Genomic DNA, 17616 nt, shown 5'->3' with positions numbered 1-17616 from the left:
CGGACTCTTCAAGATCTTGGCCAAAATTGGCTGTCCACCCACCCTACTCACCATGATACAATCGTTCCACAAGGACATGAAGGGAACAGTCGTGTACGACGGTTCCCTGGAATGGTTCAACTTCTGAACCATTCAACATCAACAGTGGTGTTAAACAGGGGTGTGTTCTTGCTCCAACCCTGTTCGGCATCTTCGCGATCCTCGTCAAGCATGCCTTTGGAACAACCACAGAATGCATCTATCTCTGTACGAGATATGATGGAAAGCTCTATAATCAATCCAGACTCCGAGCAAAGACAAAAGTACAGATGCGAATCCTCAGGGAGTTCCTCTTCGCCGACGACGCAGCGATCACCACACACACAGCAGAAGGCCTACAGCAGCTACTCAACCACTTTGCCGCAGCCTGTTCCGCATTCGGCCTAACTATCAGCCTGAAGAAGACACAGGTGATGGGACAAGATGTCAATGAGCTACCCTGTATAAATATAGCAGACTATGTGCTGGAGGCAGTTCACGAGTTTGTGTACCTGGGCTCCACAATCTTAGACACCCTTTCCCTGGACACTGAGCTCAACAGGCGTATCGGGAAGGCCGCAACAACACTGACCAGGCTCAAAAAGAGCGTTTGGGAAAATATCAAACTGACAGTGCACACCAATGCACAAGTCTACATGGCATGTGTGGTGAGTACACTTCTCTACAGCTCGGAATCCTGGACCCTGCGCTCTCGCCAGGAGAGACGGCCCAATACCTTTCACATGCGGAACCTGAGACGCATCCTTGACATCAAGTGGAAAGACCATGTCACCAACAACACAGTAATCGAGAGAACAGGAGTCCCTTCATTGTTCACTCTCCTGAAGCAGAGACGCATGCGATGGCTGGGACATGTCACACGCATGGAAGATGGCTGCATACTGAAGGACCTCTTGTATGGAGAACTGGCATCAGGAAGGAGACCAACCGGAAGACCTCAGCTGCGTTTCAAATACACCTGTAAATGCGACCGCAAGCAGTTGACCTTTGACATCAACACATGGGAGGCAGCAGCTGTGGACAGATCTGCCTGGAGATGGAAAGTGCAGAAGGGACTCCAGCAATTCAAGGATGACCAGAAGAGGCAGGGGGAGGATAATAGACTTCAGAGGAGGTCTCGGCCACTGTCAGACGCACCCGCTTAAGCGTTTATCTGCGCTCGCTGCGGTCAGGACGGTCATTCTCGGGTTGGCCTTCACAGCCACAGCAGGCGCAGCATCCAACTAGACTACAACAACTAGGCACCCAGGGCTCAACTCCATAACCCCACGGGATGGACGGATGCCTACTACTACTATATGTAGAAATTACACATGTAAATATGATTAAGTGTGAGAACCTTCGCGAGAATAATATAATTAATTATTATTATTAATTATATTATTCTCGCGAAGGATCTCACTCATAAATTATATATTCACATTATAAATATAATACTACTACTACTACTAATAATAATAATTATTATTATTATTATAACTTTATATCTGTTTAATATCACGTTAAGAACAATGTTTACTCTATGTGTATATGTGTAGCTGGAAAAATGTGTTCTTTATGTATATATGTGTAGCTGGAATAATGTGTACTTTATGAGTATATGTGTAGCTGGAACAATGTGTTCTTTATGTGTATATGTGTAGCTGGAATAATGTGTACTTTATGAGTATATGTGTAGCTGGAACAATGTGTACTTTATGTGTATATGTGTAGCTGGAATAATGTGTACTTTATGAGTATATGTGTAGCTGGAACAATGTGTACTTTATGTGTATATGTGTAGCTGGAATAATGTGTACTTTATGAGTATATGTGTAGCTGGAACAATGTGTACTTTATGTGTATATGTGAAGCTGGAACAATGTGTACTTTATGTGTATATGTGTAGCTGGAACAATGTGTACTTTATGTGTATATGTGTAGCTGGAACAATGTGTACTTTATGTGTATATGTGTAGTTGGAACAATGTGTACCACTGTACTGTTGCTGTCTGTATATACATACGTCTACTCACCTAATTGTACTTGCTGGGGTTGAACTTTGTCTCTTTGGTCCCGCCTCTCAACTGTCACTCAACTGGTGTACAGGTTCCTGAGCCTACTGTGATAGGAGGACATCAAGCTGGGATAGGGGCCTGACAGCTGAGTGGACAGCGCTCGGGATTCGTAGTCTATTGCGGGTTCGATCCCAGTGGAGTCGGAAACAAATTGGCAGAGTTTCTTTCACCCTTGTGCGCCTGTTCACTTAGCAGTAAATAGGTACCTGGGAGTTAGGCAGCTGCTACGGGCTGCTTCCTGGGGATGTGTAACAAAAAGGAGGCCCGGTCGAGGACCGGGCCGCGGGGACGCTAAGCCCCGAAATCATCTCAAGATAACCGCAAGATAGGGAGACAGGAAGCTTGGATAGGAGGCCAGAGGAAAGGATCGGTACCCAACTTTGGACTATCGGGAATCGAACGCGGACCGTCTAAGCCACACGGCTGACGCTGTACCGACTAGTCCATCCACGTGTTGTAGTAACTTGACCGACAACCTTGATGCACCAACAACTGACACTCCACTTAATACATTGATACTTCGTCTAAATATATACGTCTAAGTAAATAAATACATAAAGTGTATTCCATTTATAATAACCAGGACCGCGGACTCACGAAGCGGGCTGGAGGGATTCCTTTTGAGTGTATGCCCATCATTCTGAGTGTATGTGCATCATTCTGAGTGTATGTGCATCATTCTGAGTGTATGTGCATCATTCTGAGTGTATGTGCATCATTCTGAGTGTATGTGCATCATTCTGAGTGTATGTGCATCATTCTGAGTGTATGTGCATCATTCTGAGTGTATGTGCATCATTCTGAGTGTATGTACACCATTCTGAGTGTATGTGCATCATTCTGAGTGTATGTGCATCATTATGAGAGTATGTACACCATTCTAAGTGTATGTACATCATTCTGAGTGTATGTGCATCGTTCTGAGTGCATGTGTACCATTCTGAGTGTATGTGTACCATTCTGAGTGTATGTGCATCATTCTGAGAGTATGTGCATCATTCTGAGTGTATTTGTACCATTCTGAGTGTATGTCTACCATTCTGAGTGTATGTGCATCATTCTGAGTGTATGTGTACCATTCTGAGTGTATGTGTACCATTCTGAGTGTATGTGCATCATTCTGAGAGTATGTGCATCATTCTGAGTGTATGTATATCATTCTGAGTGTATGTGCATCATTCTGAGTGTATGTGCATCATTCTGAGTGTATGTGCATCATTCTGAGTGTATGTGCATCATTCTGAGTATATGTGCATCATTCTGAGTGTATGTGCATCATTCTGAATGTATGTGCATCATTCTGAGTGTATGTGCATCATTCTGAGTGTATGTGCATAATTCTGAGTGTATGTGCATCATTCTGAGTGTATGTACATCATTCTGTGTGTGTGTCCTCACCTAGTTGTGCTTGCGGGGGTTGAGCTCTGGCTCTTTGGTCCCGCCTCTCAACTGTCAATCAACTGGTGTACAGATTCCTGAGCCTACTGGGCTCTATCATATCTACATTATAAACTGTGTATGGAGTCAGCCTCCACCACATCACTTCCTAATGCATTCCATCCGTTAACTACTCTGACACTGAAAAAGTTCTTTCTTATGTCTCTCCCCCTCCCCGCTCAGCTCGTTGTCGCCGTCTGGGGGCTTAGTGGGCGGCTGCCGGAGTGTGATGCTCCTTGGGACAGTCCTTTGTCCTTTTCTAGCCTTGTGCTCCTGCTGCCGTCCTCTCCAATTCTGCTGGGCATCTTTTCCTTTTCCTTCTGTTTCGTTTTTCTCCCCCCTCTTCTCCTATCTGCTTGCCGTTTCCTGCCGACCTTTTGCTCGTTCTGGTTCTTCCCTTGGACTTCTTCTACTTTGACGCCCGGGTGCTTGAGGAGGCATACTCTTGCACCCGTAGAACTGCGGTACCCGACGTCGAGAGCGAGGGGAACCTTTTATTGTCAATCCCCACTTCGTCACTGAACCCGATCTCGACGGACTGTCGGCTTCTTAAGGTGGCGTTTGTGGGGCGTATACTCACGACGCACCCCTTTCTCTCCCCCCCCCCAGCCATTGCTGGGGCTTCTAATTCTTCTGCTCTCTTGATTCGGGCTGATGTTCCCTTTGTTCCTTTACTTTTTCCTTCGCCTCTCCATTGTTCTGCTGCTCGTATCTTTGTGGGGAAATGGTACACAGTTTGTTCCATTTATCTCCCCCCGGGTGTCCCGCTCTCTCTTCCTGATTTGAAACACCTCCTAGACTCCTTGCCGGAGCCTGTGCTCCTGCTGGGTGACTTCAATTGTCGTCATTCTCTTTGGGGTGACATTCTGACGAATACCCGGGGTCGCCTCCTTGAGCCGTTTCTCCTCTCTTCTTCCCTGTCTCTTCTGAATTCTGGTGAGCCCACTCATTTGGACTCTCGAACTCGCACCCTTTCTTGTCTTGATCTTTCTCTCTGCTCTTCTTCTCTTTACTTAGATTTCACATGGCAGGTTCTTGATGACCTCCATGGAAGTGATCATTTCCCCATCCTTGTTTCCTTTTTCTCTTTTCGCCCTTCCCTCTCTTTCCCTAGGTGGCAGTTTGCTAAGGCGGACTGGACCCTGTTTTCCCTCAGTGCTACTCTCTCTGACCTCTCCCTTCTGCCCCTCTCTCGCGCTCTCCTCCTTTTTCATGACACTGTCTTCGACGCTGCCCTCCGCTCTATTCCTCGCTCTTCCTCTCGGGGTCCACGGAAGTGCGTTCCCTGGTGGAATGCGGACTGTGCTCGGGCTGTCCGCTGTAAGCGTGCAGCCTGGAAGAAGCACCGCCGTAGGCAGACGACCGATTCTTTTCTTTTCTTTCGGAAAGCGAGTGCGGTGGCCCGTAGGGCCATCCGTACGGCTAAACGTGAATGTTGGGCATCTTATGTCTCGACAATTACGTCCGAAACCCCTCTGGCCCAGATCTGGAAGCGTATCCGCAAGATAGCGGGTAAGTTCGTTCCCGATGTTTCACCGGTCCTTCACCTCCATGATACTCTTGTGGCGGACCCGTTGCAGGTCGCTTCCGAACTGGGTTCCCACTTTTCTTCTGTTAGCTCTGGTCTTCATCTTCCCCAATCTTTCCTTCTTCGTAAACCTGTCCTTGAGTCTCGTCCTTTAGATTTCTGCACTCATCTTCAGCTTCCCTATAATGATCCCTTCTCTCTCTCTGAACTTCGTTCTGCCCTGGCCCTCTGCGGTTCTACGGCGGCGGGCTCCGATGGTATTCATTATGAGATGCTTCGCCATCTCCCTCCGAGCACGTCTCAGTATTTACTGAGTCTGTATAATCGGATCTGGGAGTCGTCGTCAGTCCCTGAGGACTGGCTCGATGCCGTTGTCCTCCCTGTTCGCAAACCAGGGTCTCTGGGTACTTCCCCTAAGGACTTTCGCCCTATTGCTCTCACAAGTTGTGTCTGCAAACTCTTTGAACGTATGGTTAACGTTCGTCTGATGTGGTTCCTGGAACACCATCACCTCCTCTCCCCTTCTCAATTTGGTTTCCGCAAGTGCCGCAGCACGACAGATGTCCTGGTGAACTTGGAGGTCTATATACGTACTGCTTTTGCTGCGAAGACCTCCGTTGTTGCCGTCCTTTTTGACCTAGAAAAGGCTTACGACACCACTTGGCGTTATCATATCCTATCTCAACTTCATTCTTTTGGCCTTCGTGGTCATCTCCCTCTCTTTCTCCGCAGCTTCCTCTCTCGTCGTTCCTTTCGGGTGCGCCTTGGTACCGCTCTCTCTCCCCCTTTTCAGCAATACGAAGGTGTGCCCCAGGGTAGTGTTCTGAGCACTACTCTTTTTCTGGTTGCCCTCAATGGTCTTCTTTCCTCTCTTCCTTCTGGTGTCTTCTCCGCTCTCTATGTCGATGATCTTACCCTTTGTTGTCAGGGTGATGATTCGCCTCTCCTTCAACGCCGGCTTCAACTTGCGATTGATGCCGTGTCGTCTTGGGCCACAGGTCATGGCTTCAAGTTCTCTACTTCTAAGACTTGTGCCATGACTTTTACGCGGAAACGGGTTGTTCTTCGTCCCTCTTTGTCACTTTATGGTCATCCCCTTGAATACAAAGATTCCGCGAAGCTTTTGGGGTTATTCCTTGACACTCGTTTGTCTTGGTCTCCCCATATCTCTTACCTCCGTGTTGAGTGCTCTAAGTCCCTTACCCTCCTTCGGGTCTTGTCCCATACTTCTTGGGGGGCAGATAGGCGCACTCTCCTTGCTTTACATTCCTCTCTCGTCCTGTCTAAGCTCGATTATGGTTGCCCTGCTTACTCGTCTGCTTCTCCTTCTACTCTTCGCCGTCTTGATGCTTTGCACCATACTGGGTTGCGCCTCAGTTCTGGTGCCTTTCGTTCGACTCCCGTCCTTAGCTTGTATGTTGACACTGGCTTCCTGTCTCTCCAGGACCGCCGTGATCGCTACTGTCTTCGCTATCTTGCGCGGTCCTTGCAACATCCTTCCTCTCGTCTCTGTCGTGCTTTAACTTTTACCCCTCCTGCGGTTCCTGTTCCTCTTCACCACCTCCCTCTTTCTGTCCGGTTATCTCGCCTGCAGGATTCTCTTTCCGTTCGTATTTCTGATGTTTCTCCTCGTGTTGTTCCTTCTTTGCCCCCGTGGAGGGTCCCTCTTCCGCGGTTTTGTACATCCTTGACTCGTATCACTAAAGCTTTTACCCCTCCTACAGTTCTAAAACGCCTTTTCCTCGAGCACTTTTCTTCTCACTCCCGCTCCGTTTCTGTCTTCACCGATGGGTCTAAGTCAGCGGACGGTGTTGGCTACTCTGTTGTTTTTCCTGATCGCACTTATATGTGTCGCTTGCCTCCGGAGACTAGCATCTTTACAGCGGAACTTTATGCTATTCTCTATGCTCTTCGTCTCCTGCTTTCTCGTTGTCAGTCTTCGTTTGTGGTTGTTGTTGACTCTCGTAGTGCCCTCATGGCTCTCGGGTGCTTTAATCCAGTTCATCCGGTAGTTGTCGAGATCCAGCATTGGCTGTTTCTCGTTCACAGTAAATTTAAGTCGGTTGAGTTTTGTTGGGTTCCCAGCCATATTGGCGTGTCTTTAAATGAGCGTGCGGATGCTGCCGCTAAGGAAGCTGTCCGCTCTTGTCCCATCTCTCGTAAAGGCATTCCGTATTCCGACTTTTACCCGGTTATCCATTCCTCAGTCCTTACCCGTTGGCAGGCTTCTTGGTTGTCTGTTACTGGTAACAAGCTACGTACTCTTAAATGTTGTGTTTCCTCGTGGCCGTCCTCCTTCCACCGTAACCGGCGGTGGGAAACAGCTCTAGCGAGGTTGCGTATTGGCCATACTCGCTTAACCCATGGTCACTTGATGGAGCGCCGCCCTGCTCCTTATTGTCCTAGTTGCATTGTCCCTCTTACTGTCGTGCATGTCCTTCTTGAATGTCCTGACTTCCAGGACGAGCGTGTGTCTTGCTTTCCGACCGCCCCTCGCGGTCACCTGTCCCTCGATAGAATTCTTGGTGACTCGGATACTTTTGATATCGTTCGCCTTATGCGTTTTTGTTCTCGTATTGGCATCCTTGGTGATATTTAGCGCCCTCTGATTATTTTGCGTATTTGATGGTGCTACATAGCCTTCCCGGTTTGGTGCCTTCTTTTGATAATTACTTACTTACTTTCTTATGTCTCTGTGGCTCATTTGGGTATTCAGCTGCTTCCACCTGTGTCCCATTGTGCGTGTACCATCCGTGTTAAATAATCCATCCTTGTCTACCCTGTCAATTCCCCTGAGAACTTTGCATGTGGTGATCATGTCTCCCCTAGCTCTTCTGTCTTCCAACGACGTGAGGTGCAGTCATTTATAGTGGCATACCTCTGAACTTTTTCCAGCTTCTTCTTGTGCTTGACTAGATACGGGGACCAAGCTGAGGCCGCATACTCCAGGATTGGCCTTACATATGTGGTATACAAGGTTCTGAAGGATTCCTTAGGTTTCTGAAAGCAGTTCTGATGTTAGCCAGCCTCGCATAGGCCGCTGATGTTATTCTTTTGATGTGGGCTTCGGGAGACAGGTTTGACGTGATTTCAACTCCTAGATCTTTCTCTCTGTCCGTTTCGTGAAGGACTTCATCTCCCATTCGGTATCCAGTGTCTGGCCTCCTAGTTCCTCCTTCTAGTTTCATTACCTTACATTTATTTGGGTTGAACTTTAGTAGCCATTCCCTCAGTTTGTCTAGGTCATCTTGTAGCCTCATACTATCCTCCTCTGTCTTGATCCCTCCTCATAATTTTTGCATCATCAGCAAACATCGAGAGGAACGAGTCAACTGCTTTTGGGAGATCATTTACGTATATCAGAAACAGTATAGGTCCAAGGACTGATCCCTGTGAGACTCCACTGGTGACTCCCCGCCACTCCGAGACCTCACCCCTCACGGTGACTCGCTGTGTCCTGTTGCTTAGGTACTCTCTTATCCAGTGGAGTGCCTTCCCTTTCACTCTTGCCTGCATCACCAGTTTGTGCACTAGTCTCTTATGTGGTACAGTGTCAAAAGCTTTCTGGCAGTCCAGAAATATGCAGTCTGCTCAGCCCTCTCCCTCTTGCCTGATTTTTGTTGCCTGGTCATAGAACTCAATTAAACCTGTTAGGCATGATTTGCTATCTCTGAACCCATGTTGATGTTGTGTTACAAAGTTCTTCCGCTCCAGATGTTCCACTAGCTTTTTCGCACAATCTTCTCCATCATCTTGCATGGAATGCAAGTTAGGGACGCTGGCCTGTAGTTCAGTGCCTCCTGCCTATCACCCTTCTTGTATATTGGGACTACATTGACCGTCTTCCAAATTTTTGGCAGTTCACCTGTTATCAGTGACTTGTTGTACACTATGGAGAGTGGCAGGCACAGAGCTTCTGCTCCTTCCTTTAGAATCCATGGTGACATTCCATCCAGGCCTATAGCCTTTGTCACGTCCAAATCTAGCAGATGCTTCCTCACCTCCCCACTGGTAATCACAAACTCCTCTAGTGGTGTCTGGTTTGATGTTCCCTCTCTTATCTCTGGGACTTCTCCTTGCTCCGAGGTGAAGACCTCCTGGAATTTGTTATTAACATCTTCACACATTTCCTTGTCGTTTGTAGTGAATCTTTCCGCCCCTATCCTCAGTTTCATTACCTGTTCCTTCACTGTTGTTTTCCTCCTGATGCGGCTATGTAGCAGTTTGGGTTAAGTCTTTGCCTTGCTTGCTATGTCATTTTCCTATTGCCTCTCTACCTCTCTTCTCACCCTGACGTATTCATTCCTGGCACTCTGGTATCTTTCTCTGCTCTCTAGTGTTCTGTTGTTTCTATAGTTTATCCACGTCCTTTTACTTAGCTGCTTTGCTAGCTTACAACTCTGATTAAACAATGGGTTTCTCATCAGCACTTCATTTTTTTCCTTTCCGACTGGGACGAACTTGTCTACTGCCTCCATACACTTCTGTGATATGTAGTCCATCATGTCTTGAACCGTCTGTCCTCTGAGCTCTGCTTCCCAAGCTATTTCAGTAAGGAATTTTCTCATCTCCTCATAGTTTCCCTTCCGGAATGCCGGCTTCTTGCTTTCTGGTCCCTTCCTTGAGTACATTAACTCTTCTTCGACCAGACACTCAAACAATAGTACACTGTGATCATTAGTGTATCATTCTGAGTGTATGTGCATCAATCTGAGTGTGTGGGCATCATTCTGAGTGTATGTCTATCATTCTGAGTGTATGTGCATCATTCTGAGTGTGTGACCATCATTCTGAGTGCATGTGCATCATTCTGAGTACATGTGCATCATTCTGAGTGTATGCCCATAATTTTGAGTCCATGCCCATCCTGTTGTTTGTACGCCTTTCATTCTGAGTGCATGTGCATCATTCAGAGTGATTATTCTATCATTATGAGTGACTGAGTGATTCTCATCATTCATGAGTGACTACATTACTAATTAAATTACTACACCAAGTGTATGACACATTACTACACCAAGTGTATGACACACATTACTACACCTGGTGTATGACACACATTACTACACCAGGTGTATGACACACATTGCTACACCTGGTGTATGACACACATTGCATACACCAGGTGTATGACACACATTACTACACCTGGTGTATGACACACATTGCTACACCAGGTGTATGACACACATTGCTACACCTGGTGTATGACACACATTGCTACACCTGGTGTATGACACACATTGCTACACCAGGTGTATGACACACATTGCTACACCTGGTGTATGACACACATTGCTACACCTGGTGTATGACACACATTGCTACACCTGGTGTATGACACACATTGCTACACCTGGTGTATGACACACATTGCTACACCTGGTGTATGACACACATTGCTACACCTGGTGTATGACACATTACTACACCAGGTGTATGACACACATTACTACACCTGGTGTATGACACACATTACTACACCTGGTGTATGACACACATTACTACACCAGGTGTATGACACACATTACTACACCAGGTGTATGACACACATTACTACACCAGGTGTATGACACACATTACTACACAAGGTGTATGACACACATTACTACACCTGGTGTATGACACACATTACTACACCTGGTGTATGACACACATTACTACACCTGGTGTATGACACACATTACTACACCAGGTGTATGACACACATTACTACACCAGGTGTATGACACACCTGCGAAAATGACATCGCAAGCAAGGCAAAGACTCAGCCTAAATTGTTGCATAGCCACATTAGGAGAAAAACAACAGTAAAGGAACAGGTTATGAGATTAAGGATAGGGGCGGAAGGATTCACTACAAATAACAAGGAAGTGTGTGAGGAATTGAATAAGAAATTCTAGGAGGTCTTCACCTTAGAACAAGGAGAAATTCCAGAGGTAAGTGAGGGAATAGCTAACCAGGAACCACTGGAAGAGTTTGAGATTACCAGTGGGGAAGTAAGGAAGTGTTTACTAGAGTTGGACGTGACGAAGGCTATAGGCCCAGATGGAATCTCCCCTTGGGTTCTAAAGGAAGGAGCAAGAGAACTGAGCCTACCACTCTCCATAGTGTATAACAAATCACTGGCAACAGGGGAACTGCCAGATACTTGGAAAGCAGCTAACGTAGTCCCGATATACAAGAAAGGGGATAGACAGGAGGCACTGAACTACAGGCCAGTGTCCCTAACCTGCATACCATGCAAGCTGATGGAGAAGATTGTGCGAAAAAAACTAGTGGAGCATCTGGAGCGAAGGAACTTTGTAACACAGCATCAACATGGGTTCAGGGATGGCAGGTCCTGCCTCACAGGGTTACTTGAATTCTACGACCAGGCAACAAAAATAAGGCAAGAAAGAGAAGGGTGGGCAGACTGCATATTTTTGGATTGTCAGAAAGCCTTTGATACAGTGCCACACAAGAGGCTAGTGCGAAAGTTGGAGATGCAGGCTGGAGTGAGAGGGAAGGTACTCCGGTGGATAGAGGAATACCTAAGCAACAGGAGACAACGAGTCTGTGTGAGGGGTGAGGTCTCAGATTGGCGAGACGTCACAAGTGGAGTCCCGCAGGGGTCAGTCCTTGGACCTATACTGTTTCTGGTATATGTAAATGATCTCCCAGAGGGTATAGATTCGTTCCTCTCAATGTTTGCCGACGATGCAAAAATTATGAGGAGGATTGAAACAGAGGATGATAGTAGGAGGCTACAAGATGACCTGGATAGACTGAGTGAATGGTCCAACAAATGGCTGTTGAAGTTCAACCCGAGTAAATGCAAAGTAATGAAACTAGGCAGTGGAAACAGGAGGCCAGGCACAGGATACAGAATAGGAGATGAAGTACTTAATGAAACAGACAGAGAGAAAGATCTAGGAGTTGATATCACACCAAACCTGTCTCCTGAAGCCCACATAAAGAGAATAACGTCTGCGGCATATGCGAGGCTGGCTAACATCAGAACGGCGTTCAGGAACCTGTGTAAGGAATCATTCAGAATCTTGTACACCACATATGTAAGACCAATCCTGGAGTATGCGGCCCCAGCATGGAGCCCGTACCTTGTCAAGCACAAGACGAAGCTGGAAAAAGTCCAAAGGTATGCTACTAGACTAGTCCCAGAACTAAGAGGCATGAGTTATGAGGAAAGGCTGCGGGAAATGCACCTCACGACACTGGAAGACAGAAGAGTAAGGGGGGACATGATCACAACCTACAAAATCCTCAGGGGAATCGACCGGGTAAACAAGGACGAACTTTTCAACACTGGTGGGACGCGAACAAGGGGACACAGGTGGAAGCTGAGTACCCAAATGAGCCACAGAGACGTTAGAAAGAACTTTTTCAGTGTCAGAGTAGTTAGCAAATGGAATGCATTAGGAAGTGATGTGGTGGAGGCTGACTCCATTCACAGTTTCAAATGTAGATATGATAGAGCCCAATAGGCTCAGGAATCTGTACACCAGTTGATTGACGGTTGAGAGGCGGGACCAAAGAGCCAGAGCTCAACCCCCGCAAGCACAATTAGGTGAGTACAATTAGGTGAGTACACATTACTACACCTGGTGTATGACACACATTACTACACCTGGTGTATGACACACATTGCTACACCTGGTGTATGACACACATTGCTACACCTGGTGTATGACACACATTACTACACCTGGTGTATGACACACATTGCTACACCTGGTGTATGACACACATTGCTACACCTGGTGTATGACACATTACTACACCAGGTGTATGACACACATTACTACACCTGGTGTATGACACACATTACTACACCAGGTGTATGACACACATTACTACACCAGGTGTATGACACACATTACTACACCTGGTGTATGACACACATTGCTACACCTGGTGTATGACACACATTGCTACACCTGGTGTATGACACACATTGCTACACCTGGTGTATGACACACATTGCTACACCTGGTGTATGACACACATTACTACACCTGGTGTATGACACACATTGCTACACCTGGTGTATGACACACATTACTACACCTGGTGTATGACACACATTACTACACCAGGTGTATGACACATTACTACACCTAGTGTATGACACACATTACTACACCAAGTGTATGACACACACATTACTACACCTGGTGTATGACACACATTACTACTCCAGGTGTATGACACACATTACTACACCTGGTGTATGACACACATTACTACACCAGGTGTATGACACACATTACTACACCTGGTGTATGACACACATTACTACACCAGGTGTATGACACACATTACTACACCAGGTGTATGACACATTACTACACCTGGTGTATGACACACATTACTACACCTGGTGTATGACACACATTACTACACCTGGTGTATGACACACATTACTACACCTGGTGTATGACACACATTACTACACCAGGTGTATGACACACATTACTACACCTGGTGTATGACACACATTACTACACCAGGTGTATGACACACATTGCTACACCTGGTGTATGACACACATTGCTACACCTGGTGTATGACACACATTACTACACCTGGTGTATGACACACATTGCTACACCTGGTGTATGACACACATTACTACACCTGGTGTATGACACACATTACTACACCTGGTGTATGACACACATTGCTACACCTGGTGTATGACACACATTACTACACCTGGTGAATGACACACATTGCTACACCTGGTGTATGACACACATTACTACACCTGGTGTATGACACACATTACTACACCTGGTGTATGACACACATTACTACACCTGGTGTATGACACACATTATTACACCAGGTGTATGACACACATTACAACACCAGGTGTATGACACACATTACTACACCTGGTGTATGACACACATTACTACACCTGGTGTATGACACACATTGCTACACCTGGTGTATGACACACATTGCTACACCTGGTGTATGACACACATTACTACACCTGGTGTATGACACACATTGCTACACCTGGTGTATGACACATTACTACACCAGGTGTATGACACACATTACTACACCTGGTGTATGACACACATTACTACACCAGGTGTATGACACACATTACTACACCAGGTGTATGACACACATTACTACACCTGGTGTATGACACACATTACTACACCTGGTGTATGACACACATTGCTACACCTGGTGTATGACACACATTGCTACACCTGGTGTATGACACACATTGCTACACCTGGTGTATGACACACATTGCTACACCTGGTGTATGACACACATTACTACACCTGGTGTATGACACACATTACTACACCAGGTGTATGACACATTACTACACCTGGTGTATGACACACATTACTACACCAGGTGTATGACACACATTACTACACCTGGTGTATGACACACATTACTACACCAGGTGTATGACACACATTACTACACCTGGTGTATGACACACATTACTACACCAGGTGTATGACACACATTACTACACCTGGTGTATGACACACATTACTACACCAGGTGTATGACACACATTACTACACCAGGTGTATGACACATTACTACACCAGGTGTATGACACATTACTACACCTGGTGTATGACACACATTACTACACCTGGTGTATGACACACATTACTACACCTGGTGTATGACACACATTACTACACCTGGTGTATGACACACATTACTACACCAGATGTATGACACATTACTACACCTGGTGTATGACACACATTACTACTCCTGGTGTATGACACACATTACTACACCAGGTGTATGACACATTGCTACACCTGGTGTATGACACACATTACTACACCTGGTGTATGACACACATTACTACACCTGGTGTATGACACATGTGGCCGGGCTTGTTATGGACCTATAATTGGGTCGTTAGTTACTTCTCCAAGTACGATGTAAAACCCAATTGCACCGCCAAAGTTCAGCAGGGGTTCGATACCCGGCTTGTTGCTTGGTAACATCAGTGTTCTACCTGCAGACGCAGCTGGTGGGCTCAGTGTGGTGCCCTCAGTGTAGGCTGGTGCCCTCAGTGTAGGCTGGTGCCCTCAGTGTAGGTTGGTGCCCTCAGTGTAGGCTGGTGCCCTCAGTGTAGGCTGGTGCCCTCAGTGTAGGCTGGTGCCCTCAGTGTAGGCTGGTGCCCTCAGTGTAGGCTGGTGCCCTCAGTGTGGTGCCCTCAGTGTAGGCTGGTGCCCTCAGTGTGGTGCCCTCAGTGTAGGCTGGTGCCCTCAGTGTGGTGCCCTCAGTGTAGGCTGGTGCCCTCAGTGTAGGCTGGTGCCCTCAGTGTAGGCTGGTGCCCTCAGTGTAGGCTGGTGCCCTCAGTGTGGTGCCCTCAGTGTAGGCTGGTGCCCTCAGTGTAGGCTGGTGACCTCCACCATGCTCTGACCTCATCACCTGTTGACCACTCACAGCTTTCGTCTTTTGATTTGATGTTCTGGGATTGGTGGGCGGACCCGGGCAGCTTATGGCACCATGCCTGGTGTCACCGCGCCCTGATGGATGGTGACACTGTCACTGAGCGGTATGTGGTCAACTCCAATATCCCTAGAGGGAGGGGGGGGGCTCAGTTCACCCCCACTACCACCAAACACCTTCATTTTTGTACCCTGGGCAGAAGGTACCGTGCCCCCCCCCCATGGCACTGTGACTAAGTCGACCCCAAATACAACTGCCCCAGTAGTCACAGGTCACAACCGTTGACCTCTTGCTACTCCTCTCGTAGAGACGAGACCAGTGACCTCCAACATGACAAACTTTGGACATCAACGAACAAAGGCAGATCTCGCAAGCACTGTTGCAAGCAATAAAATAGGGCACTGAGAGATGTATCTCTCACAGTCGGTCACGTCCACAGTCACTGCTGCTCTCACACACCAACACGGAAACAGTTTCGTGGAGGCGCAGACCGCTAGAGTGCGCACAACGCGACAAACACTCGCGGGCGAGATATCAACACGACCAATATTTGCGAGGTAAATACCGGTCTGTAAAACCAGGTTTTCTGGAATAGAGATTTGATTGCTCAACGAGTCCGCAATATTGGACATCAGAGCCCGACATGAAAATATATTGGCATTTCTAATCACAAATATCAAATGCAATTGGCGGCCTTTTGCCCGACACTTTGGTACCGCTCCCACTCCAGCTTCCCACTCACGGTTAATCTAACCTGTTAATTTGGCTGCGTCTGTTGTGATTAGCGCCGGGCATGTTGATGGTTGGTGTATGTTGGGGTGTATGTTGGTGTATGTTGGCGTGTGTGTGGTGTATGTTGGTGTATGTTGGGGTGTGTGTTGGTGTATGTTGGCGTGTGTGTGGTGTATGTTGGGGTGTGTGTGGTGTATGTGGCTGGTGTATGTTGGGGTGTGTGTGGTGTATGTTGGGGTGTATGTTGGTGTATGTTGGCGTGTGTGTGGTGTATGTTGGTGTATGTTGGGGTGTGTGTTGGTGTATGTTGGCGTGTGTGTGGTGTATGTTGGTGTATGTTGGGGTGTGTGTGGCGTATGTGGCTGGTGTATGTTGGGGTGTGTGTGGTGTATGTTGGCGTGTGTGTGGTGTATGTGGCTGGTGTATGTTGGGGTGTATGTTGGCGTGTGTGTGGTGTATGTTGGTGTTTGTTGGGGTGTGTGTGGTGTATGTGGCTGGTGTATGTTGGGGTGTGTGTTGGTGTATGTTGGCGTGTGTGTGGTGTATGTGGCTGGTGTATGTTGGGGTGTATGTTGGCGTGTGTGTGGTGTATGTTGGTGTATGTTGGCGTGTGTGTGGTGTATGTGGCTGGTATATGTTGGGGTGTGTGTTGGTGTATGTTGGCGTGTGTGTGGTGTATGTGGCTGGTGTATGTTGGGGTGTGTGTGGTGTATGTTGGCGTGTGTGTGGTGTATGTTGGCGTGTGTGTGTGGTGTATGTTGGTGTATGTTGGCGTGTGTGTGGTGTATGTTGGTGTATGTTGGCGTGTGTGTGGTGTATGTGGCTGGTGTATGTTGGGGTGTGTGTGGTGTATGTTGGTGTATGTTGGCGTGTGTGTGGTGTATGTTGGTGTATGTTGGGGTGTGTGTTGGTGTATGTTGGCGTGTGTGTGGTGTATGTTGGTGTATGTTGGGGTGTGTGTGGTGTATGTGGCTGGTGTATGTTGGGGTGTGTGTGGTGTATGTTGGCGTGTGTGTGGTGTATGTTGGTGTGTGTGTGGTGTATGTTGGGGTGTGTGTGGTGTATGTTGGCGTGTGTGTGGTGTATGTTGGTGTGTGTGTGGTGTATGTTGGTGTGTGTGGTGTATGTTGGCGTGTGTGTGGTGTATGTTGGTGTGTGTGTGGTGTATATTGGTGTGTGTGTGGTGTATGTTGGTGTGTGTGTGGTGTATGTTGGTGTATGTTGGGGTGTGTGTGGTGTATGTTGGTGTGTGTGTGGTGTATGTTGGTGTATGTTGGGGTGTGTGGTGTATGTTGGTGTATATTGGCGTGTGTGTGGTGCATGTTGGTGTATGTTGGCGTGTGTGTGGTGTATGTTGGC

General features: G+C 47.3%; 1 protein-coding gene across 1 annotated transcript; it reads left to right on the top strand.

Moving 5' to 3' along the window:
• The first annotated feature begins 761 nt into the window (after positions 1-761).
• Positions 762-1184, top strand: LOC138368975 (uncharacterized). The gene has a single exon (XM_069331707.1). The coding sequence runs from the start codon at positions 762-764 to the stop codon at positions 1182-1184; it is 423 nt and encodes a 140-aa protein (XP_069187808.1).
• The last annotated feature ends 16432 nt before the right edge of the window (positions 1185-17616 follow it).

This window comes from Procambarus clarkii, chromosome 26 (genome assembly GCF_040958095.1).
Source record: "Procambarus clarkii isolate CNS0578487 chromosome 26, FALCON_Pclarkii_2.0, whole genome shotgun sequence".
NCBI classification, from domain to species: Eukaryota; Metazoa; Arthropoda; class Malacostraca; order Decapoda; family Cambaridae; genus Procambarus; species Procambarus clarkii.
This window is presented reverse-complemented; position numbering and strand designations above follow the sequence as displayed.